Below are 27966 nucleotides of genomic sequence, written 5' to 3'. Positions count from 1 at the left end.
TCCCGTCTTCCTCTTCCTTCTCCCGTCCCCCTCCTTTCGTCTCCCTTCCTCCTCCTCCCATCTCCCTTCCTCCTCCTCCCGTCTCCCTTCTTCCTCCTCCCGTCTCCCTTCCTCCTCCCCCTGTCTCCCTTTTTCCTCCTCCCTTCTTCTCCCCCCTTCTACTTCCTTCTTCCTTGCCCTTCTCACTTCTTCCTCCACTTTCTCCCTCCTCCTCCTAACTTCTCCCTTCTCTCGTCTTCTCCTCCCTCTTTCTCCCCCATTCTCCCTACTCCTCCCCCTTCTTCCTCCTACCTCCCACCTCCCACTTCTTCTCCTCCTCCTCCTATCTTCCTTCTTATTTTCCTCACTTCTTCTTTCTTTGCCTCCCTTCTCCTCCTTTATTTTCCTCCCTTTTTCCTTCTTCTCCCTTCTTTTTCTCTGTGAAAGCAATAGGACATGCCAGAGGTCTGTCTGGTTATTATAGAAGTCTACTTGGACCCAGGACTATGGCTGCACCTTAAATTTGGTCATGCCTCAGTATACATCCAAACATCTTCTCTTTGGCACAGATTTGAGTAGAATATATTATTAAGTGGTCATTTTCCATTCCCAGCAGATCTTTTGCTCTTTGTGCAGGATTTTATTGTTGTGAAGAGACCCGATGGGACCCGATGTACATTCAGCATTTGTGCCACAGAGATCAACAGCAATGAGTGTGACTCCACTTCAGGATGTCCAAAGCTCTCCTTTACTCTCTTGGGAATGGAGGAAAAGACTCAGAAGATGATTGCGGAGCTGGCCAACAAAATCGTCCGACTGTTGACTAGGGAGGTGGGAAATCCAATGACATTTTCTCTACCAGACTCTGGTAAAGAGCTTGTAATTATCCTTACAACTTTGAGTCCTTGCCTTTGAGGTGACCTTGAAATTACTTGGGGACCTCTTAACAGATAGCCTAGATATCTCCTAGAAAAGACAAGTGGTCATAAAAGTTATCTAGGTTAAAAATTAACTTCCGTGTTACTGGGTCATTGCCGTGAAATCCCTTGCAACAAAAGACCAAGGGTGCAGATTGTATAAAATAATTCTACTACATGTAGAGTTACAGATAGCATAAAGATGTATACAAGGTTTACAATAGATGCAACATGTAGGCTAAAATAATTTATTGGTTGTTCAAGGGAATGATTAGTGTATAAACATTTCTGCTTGTGTTGGCCAAGCATGCTTGTTATGCTTTCTTGGAGGCTGCATTATTGTTGTGGAGCAGCAGAGGAGAAGTTCTGCATCTTCAGGTTTCCTCATGTTACTTCATTTTTTTCCTTCTGCTTGTTCTTCCAAAGTTGACTTCTCTTATATAAAATGTTTTGGTGCTCCCCTTTTATTTCAGGTGCTTGTAAAGTGTGAGGATGTTGCTATCTCTTTCTCTAAGGATGAATGGGAATACCCAAAAAGATATGGAGAGCAACCGAAGAACAGGCAAGACGTGCATTCCATTGGTGAGGAAAATGATAAAGCTAACTTCAAAAATCTCAACATAGAGCTAAGTGTGACCTGAAGCATTCTGTTTTTTTTTTTTTTTGTGTTTTTTTTTTGCCTTCATGCATTCTGTGCACGAAGGTAAAAAACCTTTCAACAGCTGTTTCTCCCCCTTTCCCTCTGTAAATATCAGAGTTTTCTATCGATCCAGCTCTGTGCCCGTCTGTAGACGCTCTCTCCCCTCTCTTACAGGCTTAGCTGAGAGCAGTGGGAGTCATTGGCTTCTTGTTGCTGTCTGTCAAATCCAGTAAGGAGGGAGTGGGCTAGTCCATACTGTGTGAGTCAATGGACATACACAGCCCGGCTCAGGATCAAGCCTGTACACATGGGCGTCCGCAGAACTTTTTTCAGGGGGGGACATAATTTTAAGGTCACCCATGCTACGCCCCTTTTCAACAATGTCATGAAGGGGAGGGGCTTAGTCATTATGCTTATTATGAGTATTTATTTTTGAAGAGCAAAGAGCAGCATTTATTTTTAAAGCATTTGTTAACCTAAAAAAAAAAAATATTGATCATGTTCCCTTAAAGCATGTGATACAGCACAGTGTTTTTCTGTGTAATTTGGCCCCTTCTATCACCTAAAATACCTGGCTGACCCTGCCTGGCTATGTCCTCCCTTCTGTAAACTGACCACGGTATACCATGGCTGCTGAGCCCTGACACTGTGGTCAGTTTATGTGCCTCCGTCATCCGCAGCCCTCCTGCCCTCCTCTGTCCTCTCTTCCCCCTCCCTCCCTGCCAGTCTGCTCCCGTGTCAGTGCCCCTCCCCTCCTGCTGTTGTAGTTTTATTTAAAGTTTCATATCCTGTCTACAGTCTATTTATTAATCCTGTGTGCCCCGTGTCTGTGTTTTATAAAAAAAATAAGCTGTTATTTACAAGTTTTTAGAGTGCCACTCGCTGTTCACGTGACTCGTCGCCTCTCTCCTCCTCTCCCCTTCCCCTCCTCCTCCCCTCCAGACTGACACCAGTGAGGAATCCTTGCCCCTGCAGGCAGCTGTCAGACGGGGAGAGGAAAGACCTGACGGGTCTCGTGAGCAGCGCTCGGCCCTCTGAAAACTGGCAAAAAAGGCTTATTTTTTTTAAAACACATACACACAGGATTATTAAACAGACCAGACAGGATGGTATAAAGTGGCTTAACAACCACTTGAAAGGGGAAGTTGAGATTCCATAGGGGGGCATTTGCCCCCCCTTGCCCCTACCTGCGGATGCCCATGCCTGTACATGTGCCACTATGGGAAACAGCTGTGGTGGCACACGGAGAATGGAAGGAGCATAGAGCGCCAGCGGGGGACCTCAGAAGAGGAGGTTTGGGGTTGCACAGAGCAGGTAAGTATAAAATGTTTTAATTTAGGAAACAAGTTGTGACAACCACATTAACAAATATGTTATCTTCACAGTCTATTTGCAAGCAACTTGCCAGGATCTATAAATGTTAATGGAGCCTAACCAGCACCCTGAAAGATTTATCTTTGTCTTGATTTCCTTCTGTAAAAAATAGCAGTGTGTTTCCTGTGCCTAGACACTCTTGTGCCTTCAGTCTTATAGCTGCATACTCTGCAGTGTAATGCGTCTCTGCTGCCTCTTGACTACTAGTGTCACCAGATTTGGAGTCAGATTTTGTAATTTAATTACTGTGCTGACCAGTGTTCTTGCTGGAGAGGAAGCTGTACCTGAATACCTGCAGTGCAAGTATCTGCCTACTTCAGCTTCATTCATTCTGGTCCTTTGTCTTCTACCTGCGTTTTTTTTTTTTTTTTTTTAGGGAAAGCTCCCAGAGTTCAAGCCCTACTTAAGCAATTTTTACACTCACCCCAACCTGTTCTCTGCCCTCTCCTCATCTGACATACACTTGAGAACTGTCCATGCTCTCTCCTCCATACTGTCAGAATACAGACCGGCAGGTCCTCCTTGCAGACTTTAGTTGTAGTCTTCAGTAATGATGTTGATGATGCAAATTGCAAAAAAAAAAAGATACACTGCGGCAAAAACATGTATGTAAAATGTAACATTTATCTAAAATGTAACAATACAGCATCACACAGCTATGCCTGATGCATTTTTTTTTTTTTTTTTTAAAAAAGCTTCCTCAGTAGCCATCCATTGGGAGCTGTTGAACAAAGCATCTCAGGGTTGGAAAGAACTATGAAGAAGCACAGTTGCTTGATAATAGATTGGGAAGGTATTGGTGTGTTGAAAAAAACATAAATTACAGAGTAGAAATAAAAATTTTAGTAGCAGTAAACTTCAGTTTTCTCTAGTATATATTTTTTCCTTTTTGTTTTGTGTTTCATTCCCCAAGTTGTACTCTTGAGTCAAAGCATTATATTCACTGGTATGTAACATAGGGAATTATCGAGAATGGCGCAGGTATGGATACACCTAAGCTGCAACATACTGTACAGTGCATCCGGAAAGTATTCACAGCACTTTACTTTTTCCACATTTTTTTTTTGTTACAGTCTTATTCCAATATTGATTAAATTCATTATTTTCCTCAAAATTCTACAAACAGTACCCCATAATGGTAAGTGTAGAGGGAGAGGTATAAGTGGCACTACCTATTTAGTGTGTATAATCCTCAAAGAAAAAAATATTCAGAAAAAAATGCAAAAAAGTGCATATCTCCATAAATAAAGATATGAAATGATATCACATAAAGTGCAAAAAAACATTATTAAAGTGAAAACGGGCTTTTAAAAACAACAACTATGTGATATTCCACAAATCTAAATATCTCCAAAACACAGTGTATCAGTATACATAAAAACGAATAATATTCAAAAGTGCTCTAAGTGCAAAAATTATACAAAAGCCAATGTAAAGAAGTAAAATCAATCAACAAATAATCCCATAGATGAAATTCAAAAGTTCATAAATCCATATAGGTGATCCTAATTGCAGTGACTTGTGCATAAACGGCAAGGTGCAGTGTTAATCTCTGGTAAAGAAATGGGGTGAATCCACTGGTGCTCCCCCCTCAGATCCGCACTCACCAGAGGACTGAACCCCTGCAGGGATCAGAGGCACCGCAAATAGGTTATTACACAATCCTACGTCTCCTCCTCACCAGGTCTGGTCAATGGGGACACTCTTATCGAGGTAGATGGACAGAAAAGGCATCTCATAGTGTAAGTCATTACACTATGCCATGTTACATAAACATTTATTACATAAAAGCTAAAACAAACACACTTACAAAGGTCCAAAGAGTCAAAACAAATAATGCGTCCCTAATATTGTTTGTTCTACTGCCTTGACTCTTTGGACCTTTGTAAGTGCGTTTTTTTTTTAGCTTTTACGTAATAAATGTTTGCATAACAGACTTACACTATGAGATGCATTTTCTGTTCATCTACCTCGATATGAGTATCCCCATTAACCAGACCTGGTGAGGAGGAGACCTAGTATTGTGTAATAACCTATTTGCGGTGCCTCTGATCCCTGCAGGGGTTCAGTCCTCTGGTGAGTGCGGATCTGAGGGGGGAGCACCAGTGGATTCACCCCATTTCTTCACCAGAGATGAACGCTGCACCTTGCCGTTTATGCACAAGTCATTTTGCAATTAGGATCACCTATATGGACTTATGAACTCTTTTGAATTTCTCCTATAGGATTATTTGTTGATCAATTTTATTCTTTATATTGGCCTTTGTATAATATCTGTCTTTTCACATTTTTGCACTTTTGAATATTATTATATTGTTTTTATGTATACTGATACAGTGTTTTGGAGATATTTAGATTTGTGGAATACCACATAGTTTTTTTTTTTATTTAGCACATTTGCACTTTATTAATTTTTTTTTTTTTTGCACTTTATGTGATATTTTATATATATATATATATATATATATATATATATATATATATATATATATATATATATATATATATATATATATATATATATTATTGCATTTTTTTTCTTCTAAATATTTTTTTTCTTCCAGGATTACACACTCTAAAAAGGGCAGCACCACCTATACCTCTTCCTCTACACTTACCATTTTATATATATAGATCACTTTGTGGGATGTGTGAGGTAGGCAGCAGCCATATTGTCTAAACCGTACCGTGGAATAACAATTTTTTATTATACCCCATACTGACAACTTGAAAGAAGTTTGTTTGAAATTTTTGCAAATTTAATAAAATAAAAAAATGAAAAAAAAATTTCATGTACATAAGTATTCACAGCCTTTGCTCAATTCTTTGTTGAAGCACCTTTGGCACCAATTGCAGCCTCAAGTATTTTTGAGTATGATGGTTTAAGCTTGGCACACCTATTTTTGGGCAGTTTCTCCCATTCTTCTTTGCAGGACCTCTCAAGCTCCATCAGGTTGGATGGGGAGCGTCAGTGCACGGCCATTTTCAGATCTCTCCAGAGATGTTCAATCGGGTTCAAGTCTGGGTTCTGGTTGGGCCCCTCAAGGACATTCACAGAGTTGTCCCATAGCCACTCCTTTGTTATCTTGGCTGTGTGCTTAGGGTCATTGTCCTGTTGGAAGATGAACCTTCACCCCAGTCTGAGGTGCAGAGTGCTCCAGAGCAGGGTTTCATCAAGGATGTCTCTGTACGTTGCTGCATTCATATTTCCCTCAATCCTGACTGGTCTCCCGGTTCCTGCAGCTGAAAAACATCCCCACAGCATGATGCTGCCACTACCAAGCTTCACTGTAGGGATGGTATTGGCCAGGTGATGAGCAGTGCCTGGTTTTCTCCAGACATGACGCTTGCCATTCAGGCCAAAGAGTTCAATACTTGTTTCATCAGACCAGAGAATTTTGTTTCTCAAGGTCTGAGAGTCCTTCAGGTGCCTTTTGGCAAACTCCAAGTGGGCTGTCATGTACCTTTTAATGAGGAGTGGCTTCCATCTAGCCACTTTACCATACAGGCCTGATTGGTGGAGTGCTGCAGAGACGGTTGTTCTTCTGGAAGGTTCTCCTCTCTCCACGTAGAAATGCTGGAGCTCTGCCAGAGTGACTATCAGTTCTTGGTCTCCTCCCTGACTAAGGCCCTTCTCCCCTGATCGCTCAGTTTGGCCAGGTGGCCTCCTCTAGGAAAAGTCCTGGTGGCTCCATACTTTTTCCATTTATGGATGATGGAAGCCACTGTGCTCATTGGGACCTTCAATGCTGCAGAAAGTTTTTCTGTGCCCTTTCCCAGATCTGTGCCTCAATACAATCCTGTCTCGGAGGTCTACTGACAATTCCTTGAACTTCATGGCTTGGTTTGTGCTCTGACATGCACTGTTAACTGTGGGACCCTATATAGACATGTGTGCCTTTCCAAATCATGTCCAATCAACTGAATTTACCACAGGTGGACTCCAATCAAGTTGTAGAAGCATCTCAAGGATGATTAGATGAAACCGAATGCACCTGAGCTCAATTTTGAGTGTCATGGCAAAGGCTGTGAATACTTATGTACATGAGATTTTTTTACATTTTTTGCAAAGATTTCAAACAAACTTCTTTCACATTGTCATTAGGGGGTATTGTTTGTAGAATTTTAATTTCATCTATTTTGGTATAAGGCTGTAACATAACAAAATGTTGATAAAGTGAAGCACTGTGAATACTTTCCGGATGCACTGTAATCATACACATGAGTGTGCTAGGTGTAGGATTATACTATAAAAGTCCAAAGCCATCCGTGGCAGCTCTCCAATGAGATTGAAGTAATCTCTGCAATATAAAAAGGAAACAGCAGTGGGGCACCAAATAGGTGCAATATATTGAAAAATACTTAATTAAAAATTGCAAATGGCAACTCACGAGATACATAAGGATAAGAGAATGTAATCCTCCTAGTGTGGTTTGCTGTTGAGCCTCGGTGTGTCTTCAGGAGCCAGGAAGCAGATGCTGCTGTTGAGCCATGTAGGACACCAGAAACAAAACCAGAAATCCTGGCGCACAAAGACTGCGCATGAGCGGAAATATGGTAACACCTGGGGGGGCACAACGTGGAGAGCATGGCTGCATGTTTAGTTTCTGGTGTCCTACATAGCTCCTGGCGGCATCTGCTTCCTGGCTCCTGAATTTACATCAAGGCTCAACCGCAAACTGCACTGGGTGGATTCAATGCTCTTCTCCTTCTGTATCTCGTGAGTTGCCACTTGTGATTTTTAAAACTCTTTTTCTATATTCTGCACTTAGTTGGTGCCCCCACCTGTTTCCTTCATATTCAGTTGAAAAACTATCACTTCGTTTTAATATTGACCTGTTATTAGAGAAACTTGGGTGAAGTCCACCTTCTGAAAGTGCTAGCCGGCTGGCCACGTCTGGTGTCAATACAGACCCAAGAAAACATGCAATAAACTAAAAGTCAGAAAAAGTCAGATTTCCCCATCTCTATAATTGTTCCAATCACCAGTCAACTGTGATTTTCAGGAGCGGTCAGCATTAGCAGTCTTTGTGTATCTTTTATGACAGCATTACATTGTTAAATACAACTTTGAAAGTGTTTTTTTAATATCTTTCCAAATAAAACTTGATCCTGACAAAAATCTTGTGAACTGATAAATTCCTGTGCTAAGTGTTAACAGTTAGCATTGTTACTTATTCTCTATGTGACCGATATTACACCCTCCCCTATGTTATGGGGCTAATAACGGGGAGGGGGGGGGGGGGGGTTTATTTACAGGAGCTTCCAAAGCATGTCAGTGATTTTTGGAGGGGCAAGTGATGGGAGATGTTTGCGGAAAATGCAGTTTTTAATGTGCAGTTTTCTTTTAATCAATTTCAGACCAACCAACAGCCCCAGGGCAGCAAAGTACAGAAAAAAGTTACCCCATCAATCTCTGCATTAAGGAGGAGCTGGAAGAAGAGCCTCATCATGTCACTGGTAAGTAATCAATTTGAAGATTACAAAGAATAGAGAGAAGTAGTAGCATGACTTTGTAATTGGTGACTTCTTGGACTTGCTCTGAAGCGTACAGGTCTTGATTTTATTTTCTACCACGAACACAGCTTACATCCATCTTGCGATCCACTTGCCCTCCGGAAGATTTACCCCCCTCGTGACCAGGCCATTTTTTGCGATACAGCGCTGCGTTATTTTAACTGACAATTACTCGGCTATGGAACGCTGTACCCAAATAAAATTTGTCATTTAATTTCCCTGCAAATAGAGCTTTCTTTTGGTGGTATTCGATCATCACTGCGTTTTTTTATTTTTTGCTGTATAAACAGAAAATGACCAACCTTTTTAATAAAAAAAAAAAAAAAAAAAAAACAATATTTTTTTATTTCTTCTACAAAACATATCCAATAAAAAAAAAAAACAGAAAAAATCAAAGTTCTTCATAAATTTAGGCCATTATATATTCTGCTACACGATATTTTGTTTAAAAAAATCCCAATAAGCATATATTGGTTTGCTTAAAAGTTATAGTGCCTAAAAACTATGGTGTGTGTGTATGTATGTATATGTATGTGTGTGTGTGTGTGTGTGTGTATATATATATATATATATATATATACACAGGGCTTTTTTTCTCAGAAAAAATGTGCAGGAACTCAACCACGACCCTGTGTTTACAAGTGATAGTAATGAGCAGGGAGCAGAGGGCCTGAGCCAAAGGTGGAGTTCCACCAAGTTCCAGCTGAAAAAAAGCCCTGTATATATATACATACATACATACATACATATACCATAGTTTGTAGACTATTATACTATTATATTATACTGTATTATACTAGCTCTATTTATCACCTTGATACTGTGTGGTATGGTGGGGTTCACTTATAATTAATAGTCAATTTTGTTGCTTAACATTTTTTATTTAACAATGCCTTTTCTTATATGTGTTTCTGAAAAAGTATTTTAAGATGTTTTGAATAACAAAAATTTATAATTTTTTACGACATGGTGTGCCGATTAAAGTCAATTTTTGAGAATACCAGTCTAGCTTCCTTATATAATAGGACGAGGCACGGATGTACTTTGGTGTCCATAATGCCATCTTATGGTGACACTCGATATTTAACTTTTAAAAATGGAGGATGCAGCTGCTGCATCTGAGGCGCCGGTCCCCTTTGGTACCCGCAGCTCCCCAAAAGCTGTACAGGTATTCCCTTTTCCTGCCTATTTTGTCAAAATTGTCGCGAGTCAGTGACCTAAATGCAATAGGTCAGTGCCTAAGTGTTTCACTAGACAGTATCCCTTTGAAGAGTCCCTGTTAAAAACAGTCCCACCTGTGGTGGATTCTCAGGTTCCAGGCTGAATAAATCCACTTGAATCCAGGGAAGGAGTGTCCGGCTTTTAAAGACCCCTTTGACAGGAGAGCCGAGACTTTGGTCCGCCACATGTTTACTGTTGCTGGTTTGGTCCTTTTGGCCGGTGTTCACCACAGCATTGGTGTCCCAGACTTTAATGGAGTGGGCAAAGCTTTTGCGCCAGGATCTGGGAGGGGGAACAGCTTCCCCCTGCACCTGTGGAGCTTACGGACCAATTGGTCCATGGGTTGCAGTTTGTCCGTGATGCCTCTCTGGATGCGGCTCCCTTTTAGTTTCTAGGCTGTCCGTGACAGCAGTAGTCCTTCGGCACATGATATGGATGATATCATTGAGGGTCTTACAGAACTCTTCTTCATCAGGCTGCCAGGGTAAGGAGTCTCGTCGCAGACGTGGGCCCTTTTTTTCTCGGCTCATATACGGCCTTTTCTTCTCTCAGGATCTCAAGACAAAGGATCTAAGTCTCTCAGGACCTCCTCCGGAGGTTCCAAGGGGACTTGGTCTGGTAAGCTGAGAGCGGGTTCTTCCAGACCTGCAGACAAGCCCTCTTCTGCTCTCTTCTACCTGAAGGGGCACCCTGACCTTTGTATGAGGTGGAGGTGGGAGGACGTCTTCGCTTCTTTCCAGACCTCCCTGAATCAAGAGGGGGGTCCACAAGCTGATTCGGTCCGGCTACAAGATCGAGTTTCGGTCTTATCCTCCAGTGAGGTTCTTTCCCTCCAACCTGCGTTTGTCCCCAGACCACCTGCAGGGTCTCTTTGGGGCGGTGCAATACTTTCTACTACAAGGGATGATTGTTCTGGTTTCAAAATCTGAAAGTTTTCAAGGTTTCTAATCAAACCTGTTTACAGTTCCCAGGAAGGAAGGCAAGGTATGTCCAATCCTGGACCTCAGGCCTTTGAACTACTTTGTGAGAGTACAGAAGTTCCAAATGTAGTCTATTCGTGCGGTAGTGGCATCCCCACATCAAAAGGACGCTTACCTTTATATTCCAATATATGTAGATTGTCAGTGTTTCCTCCACTTTGCCATGGGCTAGGAGCATTATCAATCCATGGCATTACCCTTTGGTCCCGCCTCAGCTCCTCAGGTATTCACAAAAGTATTGGGCCTGGTGTTGGCATTGTAGCGGCAGTGGGGGATTGCGGTACTGACTACCTGGACACTCTTCTTCTGCAAGCATAGTCTCCGACTGCTCTAAAGGACAACCTGGAAATTACTGTACGGACTCTGCAGGAGTTTGGTTGGAAATGGAACTTCTAAAAATCTGCTCTGGTTCCGTCCACCAAGTTGGACTATCTGGGTCTGACTCTGGACTCCGCTTCAGCCAGGGTGCTTCTTCCAAGGGAAAAAAAACTCCAAAAGCTGCAGGATGTAATTTTGGCTCCTGTTGTCCAGCAGTCAGTCATCTTTCAGGACTTGCATGTGGGTCCTGTACCTTCGAGGTGGTTCAGTTTGCATAGTTCCATTCGAGACCTAAGAAAAGAGAGATTCGTTCCAAGTGGGACAAGAATCCACAGTCTCTAGACTATCTGATCCTGTTAACCACTTAAGCCCCGGAAGATTTTACCCCCTTCCTGACCAGGGGTTTTTTTGCGATTTTTTTACTGCGTGACTTTAACCACTTGCCGACCGCCGCACGACTATCTACGGCGGCGGTCAGCCCCTCACAGGCAAAGTGACGTAGGTCTACGTCGCTCGCCTGTGAGGGTTTAGGGAGCGTGCGCGCGCCGCCGGAGGCGCGCTCCCGCGTGGTCACGGACCCCCCCGCGCGTGTGACCGGCGGACCCGATCGCCGCCGGCCACTCTGCGATCGGCGGGGGAGAGGGAGAAAGTCAGGCAGCTTGTGTAAACAAGCTGCCTGTCATTCTCCTCTCTGTATGAGAGATGATCACATGGATCTACTATGTAGATCCATTGATCACTCTGCATACAGTTGAAGCCACAGCCAATCAGTTAGAATCACGCCCCTAGGGACACACACAGCCCCTCCCTCTCAAATAAAGTTAACCCCTTCACTACCAGTGTATTTTTACAGTAACAGTGCATATATATAGCACTGATTACTGTAGAAATGTCACTGGTAACCCCAAAAGTGTCAAAAATGTCAGTCAAGGGTCCGATCTGTCCGCCGCAATGTCGCAGTACCGCAAAAAAAATCGCAGATCGCCGCCATTACGCGTTAAAAAAAAAAACAACAAAAATGACAAAAATCTTTTCCTTTGTTAGTAAACGCAATAACTTTTGCGCAAACCAATCAAAATACGCTTTTTGCGATTTTTTTTACCAAACATAGGTAGCATAAAACAAATTGGCCGAAAATATTAAAAAATTTTGATTTTTACATTTTTTTTTGGGGGAATTTCATATAAAAAAAGGGAAAAATATTGCTATTTTTGCAAAATTTACGCTCTTTTTTTGTTTATAGCGCGTGATCAAAAAATCGCACAGGTGATCAAATACCGCCAAAAGAAAGCTCTGTTTGTGGGAAAAAAAGGACGCCAAATTCGTTTAGGTACAGCGTCGCACGACCGCGCAATTGTCCGTTAAAGTCACACAGTGCCGAATCGCAAAATACCCTCTGGTCGTTTAGCAGCCAAATCCTCCGGGGCTTAAGTGGTTAACGGACAATTGCCAGTCATGTGACGCTGCACCTAAACAAATTTGACGTCCTTTTTTTCCCACAAACAGAGCTTTCTTTTGGTGGTATTTGATCACCTGTGCGATTTTTTTGATCATGCGCTATAAACGAAAAAAGAGGGTAAATTTTGCAAAAATAACAATATTTTTCACATTTTTTTATATGAAATTCCCAAAAAAAATATGTAAAAATCAAAATTTTTTAACATTTTCGGCCAATTTGTTTTATGCTACATATGTTTGGTAAAAAAAAATCGCAAAAAGCGTATTTTGATTGGTTTGCGCAAAAGTTATTGCGTTTACTAACAAAGGGAAAGATTTTTGTCATTTTTGGTGGTTTTTTTTAACGAGTAATGGCGGCGATCTGCGTTTTTTTTTTTTTGTGGAACTGCGACATTGCGGCGGACAGATCGGACCCTTGACTGACATTTTTGACACTTTTGGGGTTACCTGTGACATTACTGCAGTAATCAGTGCTATACAGATGCACTGTTACTGTAAAAATGACACTGGCAGGGAAGGGGTTAACTGTATTGGAGAGGGAGGGGTTAAGTGTGTCCTAGGGGTGTGTTTCTAACTGTGATGGGACATGTCTACTATTGTAAAAACAGAGTTCAACGGTTCTACATAGTAGAACCGTCTGATCTCCATTTTTACACAGGGGAGAATGACAGGCGGCTTGTTTACATTAGCCGCCTGCCTTTCTCCCTCTCTACCGAGTGACCGGCAGACAAATCGGGTCCGCCGGTCACACGCACTGACTCCTTAGTGAACGAGCCGCGGCGGGCGCACGCTCGCCCGCTATTGGCTCACAAGCCAGTGACAGGCTAGTGACGTATATATACGTCACTTTGCCTGGCCGGGGCTGACCGCCGCAGTATATTTACTTGCGGCGGTCGGCAAGTGGTTAAGCTGGGATACGAGAGGGTCCCTGATATGGTGGCTTCACTCTCCTGCGCTTCGACAGGACAAATCGTTCTTTCCCCTGTACTGGATGGTGGTCTCCGCGGTTGCCAGCCTGCTGGATGGGGAGGCATTTTAGACATTGATGTGCTCAGGGGGTCTGGACTCTGGAGGAGTCAAGACTACCGATCAATATACTGGAACTTCAGGCGATAAAAATGTGTGTGGCTCATTGGAAAAATCGCCTTTAGGGGTGCCCAGGAAGGATTCAATGGGACAATGCCATGGCCATGGCATATGTCAATCACCAAGGGGGCACAAGAAGTGTCCTGGCGGCTCAGGAGGTAGCCGGCATTCTAAGGTTCAGCTGTGACTCCGGTGGGGAACTTCTGAGGTGGACCTGTTGGCCTTTCGTCTCAACAGGAAGGTATATGTAATTGAGAAAAGGTCTTGGGATCCTCTGGTTTACTCCACAGACACACTGGTGGCTCCTTTGGGCTGGTATCATCTGATATAGGTCTTTCCCACGCTAAAACTTCTGCCGAGTCTTCTGCAAAGGATCGAGGCAGAAGGGATCTGGTCACCCTAGTGGCTCCAGACTGACCTCGCCGGTCTTGGTACACCGATCTGATACAGCCGGTCACCGATGCCCCTTGGAGACTTCCTCTCAGAGAAGATCTATTGGCCCAAGGGCCAATCTTCCATCCTGCTTTACAGTCACTGGCTTTAACGGCTTGGCTGTTGAAAGCCAGGAGTTGAAGGATGGGGGGTTGTCTGAATCGGTGCTTCCCACGCTGTTAAAGGCTAGAAAATCTATCTCTAGGAACATTTACCATCGCGCCTGGAAGAGGAACATTGCGTGGTGTGAGTCTCTTGGGGGTCTTCCCCGTTCCCTTTCGGTGGCTCGTATTTTGGCATTTCCTCAACGAGTTGTTGAGCAGCACCTGGCCTTGGGTACCGTCAAGGGCCAGGTTTTCGGCCTTGGCGGTCTTCTTTTACTGTCCTTTGGCTATGCATTCTTTGGTTCACACCTTTATTCAGTGGGTTCACCACTTGGCTCCCCCCAGTACGGTCTCTGTTGCCTAGATGGGATCTCAATTTGGTGGTGTCGGTTCTCCAGTAACCGCCTTTCAAAAATATTTGCAAGCTTCCTCTGCTTACCTTGTCCCAGAAGGTAGCCTTCTTGGTGGCTATTACTTCTGCGCACAGGGTGTCGGAGCTGGCGGTGTGGTCTTGTGGTTCACCTTACCTGATGGCTCACAGAGATAAAGTGGGGCTTCGCCCTTGTCAGTCTTTTTTTCCTTCCTAAGGTTGTTTCTGGTTTCCATCTGAATGAAGACATTGTGTTGCCTTATCTGTGTCCCACTCTCTATATGTAGGTTGGGCACTCAGGGTGTACCTTGTGGCAACCGAGTCGTTTAGGAAATCAGCCTTACTGTTTGTCCTTACGGTTGGACCTCGCAAAAGGTTGGTCGCGTCTGCTGCGACCATTTGCAGATGGACAAGACAGACGGTGCTGCAGGCCTATTCCATCAAGAGTCAGGTTCCTCCATTCCATTAAGGCTCTTTCTACGTGGGCGCTTAGAGCCTCTTGGGCTTTCTGCCATCAGGCGTCTAAAACAGGTTTGCAAGGCTGCCAGCTGGTCGTCTGTGCACACTTTCGCAAAATTTTATAAAGTAGATGTAATGGCATCTGCGGATGCTGCTTTTGGCCACAAGGATTTGCAGGCCGCTGTTTGAGAGGACCTGGTCCTCTTGGAGGGTGTATTGTTTTCAGGGGAGCTCCAGTTGTTCCTGGTTGAGCTCCATGTTACCTTGTTGGCTAGGTTTAGCCTTTTGGGATTTTTTTCTGCTGTGTTTTTCCCACCCCTCAGGTTTAACACTGCTTTGGGACGTCCCAATGGTTAGGAAGATTCCGGAGCTGTGTCCGTCAATGAACGAAAGAGAAAATTGGATTTTTGTGTTACAGTAAAATCGTTTTCTCTGATGTTCATTGATGGACACAGCACCCACCCCTCTATTGAGTTGGGTTATTTTTCTTCTGACACTGCTTGAAACAAATCTGAATGCCTATAGCAGAGTGTGGGAGTATATCCCCTGGGACTGCTCTTAGACGTGGTAAAGCTTTTTCCTGCCTAGTGTCCTAGTCCTGTAAGGAGCAGCAAAACCCAATGGTTAATAAGATTTTGGAGCTGTGTCTGTCAATAAACATCAGAAAAAAGGATTTACGGTAGGACAAAAATCCAATTTTTTAATGTGAAGTTTTCTATTTATCTATTTCAGTACAAGCAACAGCCCCAAGGCAGCAAATTACAGAAAAAAATTACCCCATCAATCTCTGCATTAAGGAGGAACCGGAAGAAGAACCTCATTATGTTGCTGGTAAGTATTCAGTTTGAAGATTACAAAGAATGGAGATCAGTAGTATGCATGGCTTTGTACTTGGTGACTTCTTGGATTTGCTCTGAAGCGCAGGGGTCCTGGTTTTATTTTCTACCAAGCACACTGCTTGCATTCATCTTGCATGTTCTTCACATGTTTTTATGGGTTTGCTCTGGCTGCGACCCAAGAATATACTGTTCATTTTATTGATTAGCTCCCAAATTGGTTTTACTGCTTGTATGACAGCGTTAAGCACATCTGCTTCTTATTCCTAATAGAGTGTGAAAAAGTTTGAACCCATATCAGGTTTTTTTTTTATATTTCAAGTACAATAATGAAAAACCGTATGAAAAGAAACCGGTTTCTCTCTGGTTATCAGTCAGATATAACATAAATTGCATTTATAAGGTGTGGAAAGATAATCAAAAAAAGAAATCCGTGTTTTTACACAAACGTAACAATCTAAGGTGCCTCCAGTGAGACTCATTGAAGTTTATCTAAAGGCAAAACTTTTTTTTTTTTAGTTTTGGATAGAGTGGATTAGATCAGCTGTCAACTTTTATTGCTGTCTGTGCCCCCATTAAGGTAATCCACCCTCTCTATATGTTCTGTTTACCATTATCATTTAAAGTGAAAGTAAAAGAAAACCCTAAAATTTGGGTTGTCCCCAGAATAGTAAAAGAAGTGAAATCTTCCAATGGGGACACTAGTTCTGGTGATCTAGGGGTCTCCACAAATTGCTTTAATTTGCAAAGATTTCCTCTCACTTCCTGTTTGGCTATGGGACAGGAAGCAAAGGAAAATCTCAGCAATGGGACAGAGATGGTGAAATCAAAAATCTTGACGTGGGGTTTAACCCTCTTTGTTCTATCCAAAATGAAAAAAAACGTTTTGCCCATAATTCTACTTTTAGTAAAGAGATGAACCGGATCCTTCATCACTAATCCTAAACCTATTACACTAATCTATATTATCTAGAATATTTATTTATTTTTTTAAATCAGAAAATGTTTATTATAAAAACCAATAGATACATAACAGAAAGATGTGAACATACAATTATATAAAGTGAAGAAAAGGATGCGCTAGTCCAGAAGCAAGTAGGCAGCACCCAGAACTCCTTGAACATTAGAAAAAAAATGAAATTGTGAAAATAAAACTAGTGCGCTCAAAGTAAATGTACATAAATGATTGTGATGAATAGTGACAGAAAAATAATCATATAAAAGACATATATAAAAATATGTTCTTAAAATAGCTATCTTTTTTTTTTTTTATTTATATTCTATTTTTTTTTTTTATTTTAGCTTAATTACATGCTTATTCACTTTTTTATTCCTTTCATTTATTTTTTATTTTTGTATTCTAATAATTTGCATTTTATTTAATATTTTTACTTTTTAATTTTTTGTTTTTTTGTACCATTGGGGCTGCTTTTAGACAGCTGTTCATTTTTTTAAACAAATATTTACCAATGGGTATAGATTTTAAATCTTGTTTTTGGAAATGGAAGTTATGTACTTCCCCATGTCCGGGGTTCCTCTGTATGCCGCCAGAAGTCTCTCTCCTCGAGATCATATAAGGCTGACAGTGACGGCGCGGGCTGTCCTCCAATCCCAGTTGATGCCTTCTGAGGGGAAATGCGTTGGGTGGAGCAGCCGCGTCGTCACTACGCACGGTCCGCACTGCAGGAGGCCGTGCACATCTTTTCATGCCGGTTAATGCCGTTTTCATCCATGTAAGTGCAACGTATCTATACAATAAAGGATTTTTTTAAGGTAATGCTCTATTAGCCCTTTCCTTTGTCTGTATGAGAGTACTGGAAAACCCTGTATGCATACGAAACTCCCTGATCCATGGATGGCCTTCAGTGAAGGAGAATCCATTATCTGTTGGGGCCAATCTAATTCTTAGTGCAGGATAATTACAGGCTTTCTGACAATTCCTTTCTGGTAAGCAGCCACCCATTTTCTGATTTTGGTAACGCGGGGTCGCATGCAGTACTGGACATCGCAGATCATGTGAATTTATTTAATGGGAAGGAATTGCCTGTTGAACTTCACATTGAGGACTTTATTTACATCACACTGCTCACTAGAGACTTTTTTTGTATATTTATCTTTTTTGCATGTCACTTTTTATGGCACCTTTTACTGTTCACCTCTTCACATATTTGTGATTTATCGATAGCTATTTTAAGAACATATTTTTATATATGTCTTTTCTATGATTATTTTTCTATCACTATTCATCACAATCGTTTATGTACATTTACTTTGAGCGCACTAGTTTATTTTCCCGATACAATTATATAGGTTGATGCAGTACAAGGTATAAGCAGGTGGCTAAAAAGAAATAGAAAAAAAAAAGTGCATTTCAATACAAACTTTCCCTCAGCTTGAAAATCAACCCATTTAAGAATGGAATATACCCAGTCATGTAAGATGTACACAATAACTTCGCTTATTTAGCTATAAAAGGTGTGAATTGCACCCCAGAACTCTGGGACCTCTCAAGAAAGTAAAAAAAAAAATGTACACAAAAAAGGAAAAAGAAATTGTTTAAAATGAAAATAAGACAACCACACATGCCCTCCATTACCACAATTCTAGAAGGACTATTATCCTCCGGTTCAAATAGACAGGGCTGCTGTTAGAAATCGCAGGGCCCCGTACAGACTACCTGGCAGGGCCCCCCCAAGAAAATATTAAAGATATATTTAGCTAAAATTACAACAAAATCACTATTAGCAGGCACAGATATAACATAACTCACATAATTCCTGCTAAATCTAAAAAAAAAAACGATGTTAAATAAAAAAGAAGATGAAATGAGAAAAATATACAGGCTGGGCAGTTGGAGCTCAGTGATTAGAGAGACAGCGAGAGAGAAACAAAGTTACAATTTACAAATAAACTCCTGAGCAGAGATAAGGCTCCATGTACACTAAAAAAGTTCCTTGAAATGCTGGAATTTTTAGGACGTTTAAAACGTCCGTTGTGTTGCGTTTGCACCCGCGTTTAGCGGGCGTTTGCGTTTAAAACCGTTCCTAGAGGTCAAAAAAATCATTCCCCTTTAAAATGGAAAAAAGCGAGCGCTAAAAGCAGGTCATCGCGTTTGGCCGCGTTCGGTCGCGTTTTTGCATTTGAAACGCCGGGAAACACACGTTCGAACGCAAATAATTGCTTTCCAAAAACCGTCACTGAACTCAACTGCCTGCAAATGACTGTAAACAACCCTGTGTACATGGACAGATAAGATAACATAGAGGACGGTTCAGGGGCTTCTGAAAAAAATGCCCAACTGCTCCTAAATGGCCGCTTACAAGTTGCAGTGTACATGGACCCTAAGTGAGGGCAACTGTCTCTTTCTCAACAGATAAAAGCTGATAGCAGGGAGAGGGACAGATCAGATTCAGGTGCTGGAGGAAGATTTCTGTATTTGTTGTCCATCACTAATCCCCCTCTCTGTGTGGGGCCCCCTGTGTGCTCGGGCCCCCTACAAGAGGGCAGGTGGTTCCCCCCCTATCAGCGGCCCTGCAAATAGACCTATTTTCCCGTTAGTACCATGGACTGAGCCTAACCCTGGAGATTTCTGTCCCTCACCAACTGGTACGGTACTAGGCCCGCGACTTCCAACCATGGTTGCCACATAGATTGAAATTTTCAGGGAACATTTCTATGTTGATAGGTTAATTTCTCACGGATGAAGATACTGTTCACTTGTTCTGTCCACTGTCCCCTGGTGGGCACCCAAGGAGCAATCCAACACCAAGCAATAGACCTGCGAGCTATATATAATATTCGTAGAACCAAAGAATATTTTAACATCCCCACACATAAATGTTATGAAAATCATGCATTGGTAATGGTGTAAGGAGGGGAGGGGGAAGGGGGTTTAGGGTAAAAACCAGTACAGGGTTTTTTTTTCTGCTGCCTTTGTCCCTGTGGGGGAGATTCACCCTCTCCATACGTCATGGTGACCACTGTCCTCCAGAAAAAAGTTCTGAGAAATTTCCTTTCATTTTAGAGAATTCTCCTCGATCTGTTTTTTGTCCTTGATAAAAAGCGAGGGGGACACAGACAGCAAAAAAAGATTAAAAAAAAAACAAACACTTAAAAGGTTTTTTTAACAATTCTACTGTATTTAACTTTTACAATAAATCCAAGCTAAATCAGTAGGTGGTGGTGAATGCAGATGGTTGAGCCATGGTGAATGTTTTAGGTCTCACATGGCAGTGAGTTCTAATCCCTCCCCACTCTATCCAAAACTAGTTTTTGCCTTGACGTACACCTAAACTCTTCCTGTGATTGTCACCTTTGAATCTGTCTGCAAACCCCCCCCCCCCATATCTCCTAAACTCATGATATGTCAGAGCGCCTATAGTTTGTATAAAACTGTATTACTGCCTTCAACGCTTCATCTGCAGATCACGGTTTATACTAAATGTTATCTCTGTTAATGTGATTTTTCATATGGTGAATCTAAGTGCAGGTTTAGGCTGGGTTCCCATATTTGCAAGTTGGATGCATTTTAAACTGCATCCAATTCGCATGACATGTGAATGTGACCGGCTCTCAATTGGAGCTGGTTCACAAATCTCCAGGGTGGCCACAGTGTGGTTTCAAAAAGGGTTCTGTGCGTTTTGGGTCTGGTTCAGGAGCGAATTCAGGCAAAAATTTGCACCTAAATCGCACCTGAACTGGTGAATAGGAACGCACCCGACCCCAGACTGCAAACTGCAGCTGCACATATGTGAACCCGGCCTTACTGTTCTCTGTGTGGTTTAATGTGAGATCTCCACTCAAGCGTCTGGTTTGGGTGGAGGGTAATGGGTAGTCTGTGGTCCAAATCCTCGGCTATAAAAGATATCCGCCTCATACTTCATGTATGGCATGTTTGTCCATTAGGATTTATATTGAGAACAGAACAGTTTTGAACCATTTCAATGTAACATGAGAGGTGCACTCTCTTTTTTTTTAGATGGGATGTCAGCGCTTCCTTCTTCAGAGTTTATTTATGGAAGCCCAGAAAGAAATCCTCTTTCTACTGTAAATGCCCATATACCTTTTATGGAATCTCAAAGTGTATCTGAGTTTGGCTTTATTCCCTCATGTGATATTAAACCTGAATCTGGTGGAGAGTCCTCAGGTGACACCATTGACAGTGTGGATGCAGGTAAGCAGTTACTTAACCTCTTAATGACCATGCTGTAGGCAAATTATATGATGTCCTCGTGATCGCGCTTCCCGTGCGCCCCCTGCGGTGTGCATCAGCAGTGATCTGTGATCGCTGTGTCCTTGGCACACAGCTGATCACAGCTCAGGGTAAAGAGCAAATCACAGCGGCTCTTTACCATGTGACCAGCTGTGTCCAATCACAGCTGATCACAATGTAAACAGGATTTGTCGGTTTTCGGCATTCCTTTCCTCACGCTGACAGTGAGCGAGGAGAGCCAATAACCAGCAAATCCACATAGGGGACATCTACACTGATAATCAGGGCACTGATCATCCGTGTCCTGATTATCAGTACAGCCACAACAGTGCCCATCAGTAATGCCTGTCGGTGCCTCCTCATCAGTAATGCCTGTCGGTGCCTCCTCATCAGTAATGCCTGTCAGTGCCTCCTCATCAGTAATGCCTGTCAGTGTTGCCTCATCAGTGCCCATCAATGCAGCCTCATCAGCGCACATCAGTAAAGGAGAAAAAATACTTATTTTATAACAGAAACTAAGAAAAACTTTTTTTTTTCTGTTTGTTTTTAAAAAAATAAAAAAACGCAGGGGCGATTAAATACCATCAAAATAAAGCTCTATCTGTCTCAAAAAAAAATAATAAAAATGTTGTTTGGGTACAACATTGCACAACCATGCATTTGTCATTCAAAGTGCGACAGCGCTAAAAGCTAAAAATTGGCCTGGGCAGGAAAGGGGTGAAAGTGCCCAGTAGACAAGTGGTTAAATGGACATTTTCATCTCAGTCACCTCTGCCTTTGGGAACAGATTCCAGACAGAGCATAACATTCATGGAGAACAGTGCTTGTCTATACTGTACTCAACCACTGCACCTGGAAGACTGAGGGCCTACTGTGAGTGCAGGGCATCTAGGACTCCTTGTCAGTTACAGCACCCTACATTTACTGTGTAATGGTGTAAAAAGCAGGGTTGACCTCATCATGTCAGCGGCTCTCTCTGTTTAACTGATGGCCACCAGCCTGGAGTAGAACATAATCTAAAGCAGGGGGTCTCCACGGGGAGAGGGAAGATCTTGAGGGAACACCGGGGCTCCAAAGTTGGGCTTTAAAATAAATCTTCCCTTTGCCCGTGCATAAAAAAAGTCAGTTTCTCTTAGAAGGCCATCTTCATCCATTGTCAAATCCCTGTATGCACATTAGAGGGTATACTTGTAGGACTATAGAAGGAATGATGGCTTATGAACTCTCTGTAAAATGCTGTTTGCACAGGGTTCCTGCTTACAGATAAACCTTGTTGAGTTTGTTTTACTACAAAGAAGCTTTATTTTTTTCCATTTCACTTCAGAATCTCCCCAGTTCCCTTATTCTCCTAATGGGGAACAAGTTTACAATATTACCGAATACATAGAGGAGGAGCCTGAGGAAAGCAAAGGTTCATATGCGTCAGTATCTGGAGACACGAGCAGTCCAGGTAAGCACATAGTTCACCTTTTGTTAAAATGTATATCCCCTTCACGTCTAAGGTATGCAAATGTGTGGCCCCATAGCATTGGTCTTATTTCTGTGGGTCTGCATATTTGCATAACCGCCAGCACAGAGACCAGGGTCTCACTGAGAGCCCTGTTCTAGTGATCGGGACCTGGAACAGCCGGTACCGGGTCATCTGTATGCTGTTATAGCCTCTGATTGGCTGTCACTGTGAAGTCTGACCCTGTGTTTTCTGTCTTTGTGAATGCGCAAGAGATACATTGTATCTCTCCTCTGTCTTTGCAGAGATAGAAAAAAAAGTGTGTGAATAAAAAAATAAATAAAATAATAAGAAAAAATACCTAGATTAGTGCTTGATCTAGGTCAGTGCCAGGGTTAGTGTTTGGGGCAAGGTCAGGGTCAGTATTTTTTGTGATGGGATTTTTTTCTTAAAATTAGTATCAGTGTCAGCATGTTTTTAGGAAGGATTTAAAAAATGCAAAATACACACTATTGATTCTGACATTCACATGTCATGTATCGCTGTGATTTTTAGGAGCAGAACATATTTTGGGCTGTTCTTTGGTGGTAGGTTATGGTAGTAGCAAGAAATATACAGTAACATTTAAAAAAAAATTTTTTTTTTATGTTACTTATATGGGTCAGTTTTCCTTTGATAATAAAAAATAAAATCAGGAGATATCCATTACCATTTACCATCAAATGAAAGCCTAATTTGTCCTGAAAAAAAATGCACAAAGTAGTTGTGATGATATGCACGGTTTTACTAACACATGTCAAAATGACAAAATTGGGCTCTAGGCATTTAGATTTGTTTTACCCTTAGGCGTGAAGGGGTTAAATTAATATGTGTGCATTTCTCAGTCTTTAATTTTATGTAATTTCTATGATCTTGTTCGGACTACTGCATTGCATGAACGCTGTAAACGTTGTAGTGACATTTCATTTTGAATGGTACCTCAATGCACCTACAGCACAGCACACGTGTGAACCATCTGTATATTGTGGTGCAATGTCCATTAATATGTGTTGGCAGCCCATTTAAATAGGCAATGTAGTGCATCAGAATTGTCTAGGTAGGCTTTTACACTCCCCTCCATATATTTTCAGCAGATTTTACCTGTTGATCCTGCCACCATTCCTTATTTTACTTATAACTTCCTGAAGAGGGTTGACACCTCTGCAAGATTGCTGCTTGAATTCTAGCAGCATTGTCACCCTCTGCCTGCAATGTCAGTGCTTGGGTATTGTCACCCTGTAGGAAGTGCCTATCTCTGTGGAGTACTTGCAGCTCCTGTGAGCAGGGCCGCTGATAGGGCAGTACAACCGACCCTGTTGTACTGGGCCCAGCCCCATTAACTCCACAAGGGGGCCCGGGAAGCAGTCTAGTTATTTTCTCCATGATAAAAAAAAAAAGTAGGATTTCGCAAACATTTTTACTGGGGGGTACGTGGGGGGTATAATTCAATTTTCCTGGGCCCCATTAAGCCAACAGAGGGGCCCAAGAGGTGAGTGCAGTAGAAGGACTTTTTTCTTATTTTCGGGCGCATGTGTACAGAGTGCCGTAGTTCAGTGATGATCTGCTGCCATATAGTTTCGGCAAGCCGGCTGCCACTGCCCACTGTGTTCCCTGGCGGAGGGATATTACATTGCTCTGCTAAGCTCCCGCCTCCCGTCCTCCGATGCTGAGACTAGTGTGAGTGAGATGACAAGTGGCTCAGCAGGTGACAGAGGAGCAGGAGGACAACGTGGCTGCATTGGACACAGTGAGTGCAAAATAAAGTATAGAGTCCGCACTGTGTCCTATACAGGCTGCCCAGTCAGCACATGCCCTGTCAGTGTATCACATGACTGTTAAGTGCTAACTTTGTTAACTTATGACTGTACTGAGTGTTACAGACTGTAACACAGTACAGCTATAATAAAGTCAGCACCCCCAGCAGCCAAGTGACACACTGACAGGGCATGTGCTGCATATGTGATTTTCATGCTGAAGATCATAAAACACAATGAGATGCTACTTTACACTTGCATTGGGGGGGCAGTAAACGTGCAGCTGAGCTCTGCATTTTTACTCCCCCCCCCCCCCAACAATCCCCTTTAACTGCTTCCTGCTCAGCGATGTACAGGTGACAGAAGTTGGGTCCCTCATGCCAACGCCTTTACCGGGTTCTCCTAACCTAAGCGATGGGGGAGCATGTTAAGAAGGCAACCAGCAACATTCACTTGCTGGGACACAGTGAGAGGAACTGATGTTCCTCCCACTGTGTGACATCATAAAACGGAAGCGATGAGGATTTTATCATTTCTGGTTTCTGTCACATGTAAACAAGCCATTACCGGCTTGAACAAGCATCTGATCAAACCGATCCTGGTTTGATTGAATGCTTTGGAGGCCAGAGGAGAGATTTGGGGTCTAACAGAGCCTAGATCTCTCCATAAAGAGGACCTGTCATGGCCCATGCTATCCCAAGGGATGTTGTTCATCCCTTCTGAATAAAAAAAGAAATGTAAAGATACAGTGTAAAAAAAAAAGAAAGTTAAATAAAATATAATGTAAAACTTTTTGTTAAAGCTCCCGTTCCCCCGTGCTCATGCGCAATTGCGAATGCACATGTTAGTCCCGCACGTATATATAAATGGTGACAAACCTGCATTTTGTTTTAAGGTGGGTCGAGGGTGGGGTTAAAGGGGGCCCCGTCAGGTAGGTTGTACGGGGCCCCATAATTCCTAATAGCAGTCCTGCCTGTGAGTCTCATTTTGGCTCTTGGGAAATGAAGTCCTACATGGGAGGAGGAAGAGGGTTGAGGTGAAGTACATTTGCCTATCCATACACACCCACGGTTCCTGTGGTACAGGGTAAGAACCAAGTGCTGTCACATGGGGAGGCCATAGCCCTGCCACGACTCCACCAAATCTTAGCTTACCTTTGCTCCCAGAGGCTGAACACAGTGGTGGGTGAGTGACAGAAAGGTAGGTATATGTGTCTGTGGAGGTGCACATCAAAGTGAACCTTTTGCTTTGTCCTATGTAGGCAAAGCACAGTTTCACTTTTAAGGCCTTGATAGTGAAAGCATAAGGTGCTATTGAAGTCTTCAAGAAAAGAAAGTGATTGGCTGGTGAGTTAACCCACCAGTGCCTATGCAGTACTTAAATATTTTTCTCTTAGGTTGGTCTTTAACCAGGGCTTTTTTTCTCAGGGAATAAGTGCATGTACACCCTCCTGAGTCACCCCTTGTCTCCACCCCTACCCACCTTCGAGCACCATTCCTTGGTTCCACCCCCTATCCACCTCCCAGTACTGCTCCTTCTTGAGAATACAGAATCAAGTAAAGTTTTGAGGTGTTTTATATTGAATTTGTTAAGGATAACAAGAAAATCAGTAAAATAGATCCCCTGCAGCCAACAACAATAGTTCCATAGCTCCCCCCATGCAACAATAGATCCCTTTAGCAACAATATCCTCTACCAGCAACAATAGACCCCCCCAGCAACTATACACCCCCAAGAGGATTTGTCCACAAGCCACAATGGATCACCAAACAGCCAGCATTAATAGACCCTCCAGTAGCCATCAACAGACCTCTCCCTAAACAGTAGATCCCTCCGAACAAAAAAGACCCCCAGCAACAATAGCTTCCCCCTAGCAGCTAACAGCAATAGACCATCTAGCACACTTCAGCACCCCTTGTCATTACATACATTTAATGCGTTCCCACTGAAAAAAAGCCCTGCCTTTTAACAATTATGACTGGATGGACTTCTAAAGCATGGTACAGTATATAGTGCGCATTGCTATGGCGATTCTGATCTGTCCTTCTTCCGGCAGGTTGTATGTACAAAGACGACGACTATTTACCACCGAATACTAACTATACAAGGGCCAGGAAACACAGGTCAAAATCGGGAAAAACGTCTCCTCCCTGCGAGGTGTGTGGGAAAATATTTGGCAGTAAGGCATCTCTTGAGCGACACCTGCAGATACATACTGGACAGCGGCCATTTCCCTGTAGTGAGTGCGGTAAAAGATTCTCCTGTAGGAACCATTTGAACACTCACAAGAGAAGTCATTCTGGAGAGCGACCTTTTCCCTGTAACCAGTGTGGCCGGAGGTTCATCAATCACCAGCACCTCATCCTCCATCAGGTAGTCCACACTGGGGAAAAGCCCTACTCGTGTCCAGTGTGTGGGAAAGGCTTCACTCGGCAATCCAGCGTGGTCAAGCATTCCGGCATGCATGCAGAACAGAAGCCATTTGTGTGCAATGAATGTGGCAAGAGTTACTGCCAATATGCCAGCCTGATTGTGCACCAGCGGCAGCACTCAGGGGAGAAACCATTTGTCTGCAAATACTGTGAGAAAGCCTTTACATGTAAAGCCACCATGTTGAAGCATCAAAAGGCTCACACGGGTGAAAAGCCCTTCCCGTGTCCTCAGTGTGACAAGTGTTTTATTGACAATGCAACCCTGTCTAAGCATAAGCGTAAAGTACATGCCAATGAGCCCAAACCAGCCTAGCAGGCTAGGGTTGGAATCGGTTTGATCCTTGCTTTCTATGTCCGCTGCCCGTTTTGCACTTTTAAAAAGGAAAGTCTGCCTAAAACTTATGTATATTTGAGTTTATGGTGGATGGGGAAGGGGAATGCTAGAGGTACTTATACATAACAATGTCCTCCCAAACCTTCCTGCCATGGGAAACTGCCAGGCTGTTCTGATGGGCAAAGTTCAACATTTTTGGGTAGTTTTGGAGCTTGTGGGAAAAGTTCCTGCCTGATGTTTCTATTGGCCAGTCACTATGATTAGCAGTTTCACTAGACAATAGGAATGTGCAAGATGTAGGAAGGAGTCTGCTACCTTCAGCACTAGTAGAATGTTCCGTAAATTTGCTTCTCAGAACTGTCTGCAGTTCAGCCATAAAGAAAAGGTTTAGAAGGCCCCTGCAAGTGTGTGCAGTTCATACCTTTCCCCCCTCAGTGACAGTCTCTTTAAACCATTGAACCTTACAGCCTAATACACACTATCAGTTTTTTTCGTTTAACCCAGCGGGCTGAACAAAAAAACTGAAGAGCCCAGGAGGAGCTTGCTGTACTAATTATCCGATGTTAGTACAGCGATCTCCCTACTGAGCTATTGTGTTCTGACAAGGGGATCTTTTTCAGTTATGCCCCTTCGACTGAACGGCCAGCTTCTGTTGTACTGACTGCCGTACACATGTGCTGAATGTTCAATAGAAACCGGCCGATGCCGCCCGATCTTCGGCATGTGTGTATGGCCCTTATATCTGTTGGAGACTATGTTGCTAAGGTATCTAGGCTTAAATTCCTAGGTCTGCATATCTGCTGCAGTTGTTATGACAGGTTCCCATGTTCCTTGTTGGATTTTTATATTTATTTTATGGAGAATATCACAGGAGTAGCTGGAATACACAAAAATTAGCAGGAACATCCAAAACTAATTTCTCAAAATCATTACATTTAAAATGAATATGGTTAAAATAAAATGGTGTAATATAATGTTACTCTTGCCTATCCACATAGGTGTACTAAAGACTCAAAAAGCAAAATAGAAAGTAAAGGTGGCCATAGACTGTTCAGCA

General features: G+C 42.7%; 1 protein-coding gene across 1 annotated transcript in view; it reads left to right on the top strand.

Annotated features, from left to right (window-relative positions):
* Window positions 1–27314, top strand: part of LOC309560497 (uncharacterized protein) — a 142921-nt gene extending 115607 nt beyond the window's left edge. The window contains 7 exon segments of the mRNA XM_082264129.1: window positions 616–810; window positions 1370–1478; window positions 8272–8370; window positions 15588–15686; window positions 20670–20864; window positions 22228–22353; window positions 26200–27314. Of these exon segments, the coding sequence (XP_082120255.1) occupies window positions 616–810; window positions 1370–1478; window positions 8272–8370; window positions 15588–15686; window positions 20670–20864; window positions 22228–22353; window positions 26200–26888 (1512 nt within the window). The 3' untranslated portion in view covers window positions 26889–27314.
* The last annotated feature ends 652 nt before the right edge of the window (window positions 27315–27966 follow it).

The sequence above is a fragment of the Pelophylax lessonae genome (assembly GCF_965119305.1).
Source record: "Pelophylax lessonae genome assembly, chromosome: 7".
In the NCBI taxonomy this organism is placed as follows: Eukaryota; Metazoa; Chordata; class Amphibia; order Anura; family Ranidae; genus Pelophylax; species Pelophylax lessonae.
Note: the sequence above shows the minus strand (reverse complement) of the source record. Positions and strands in the feature narration are given on the sequence as shown.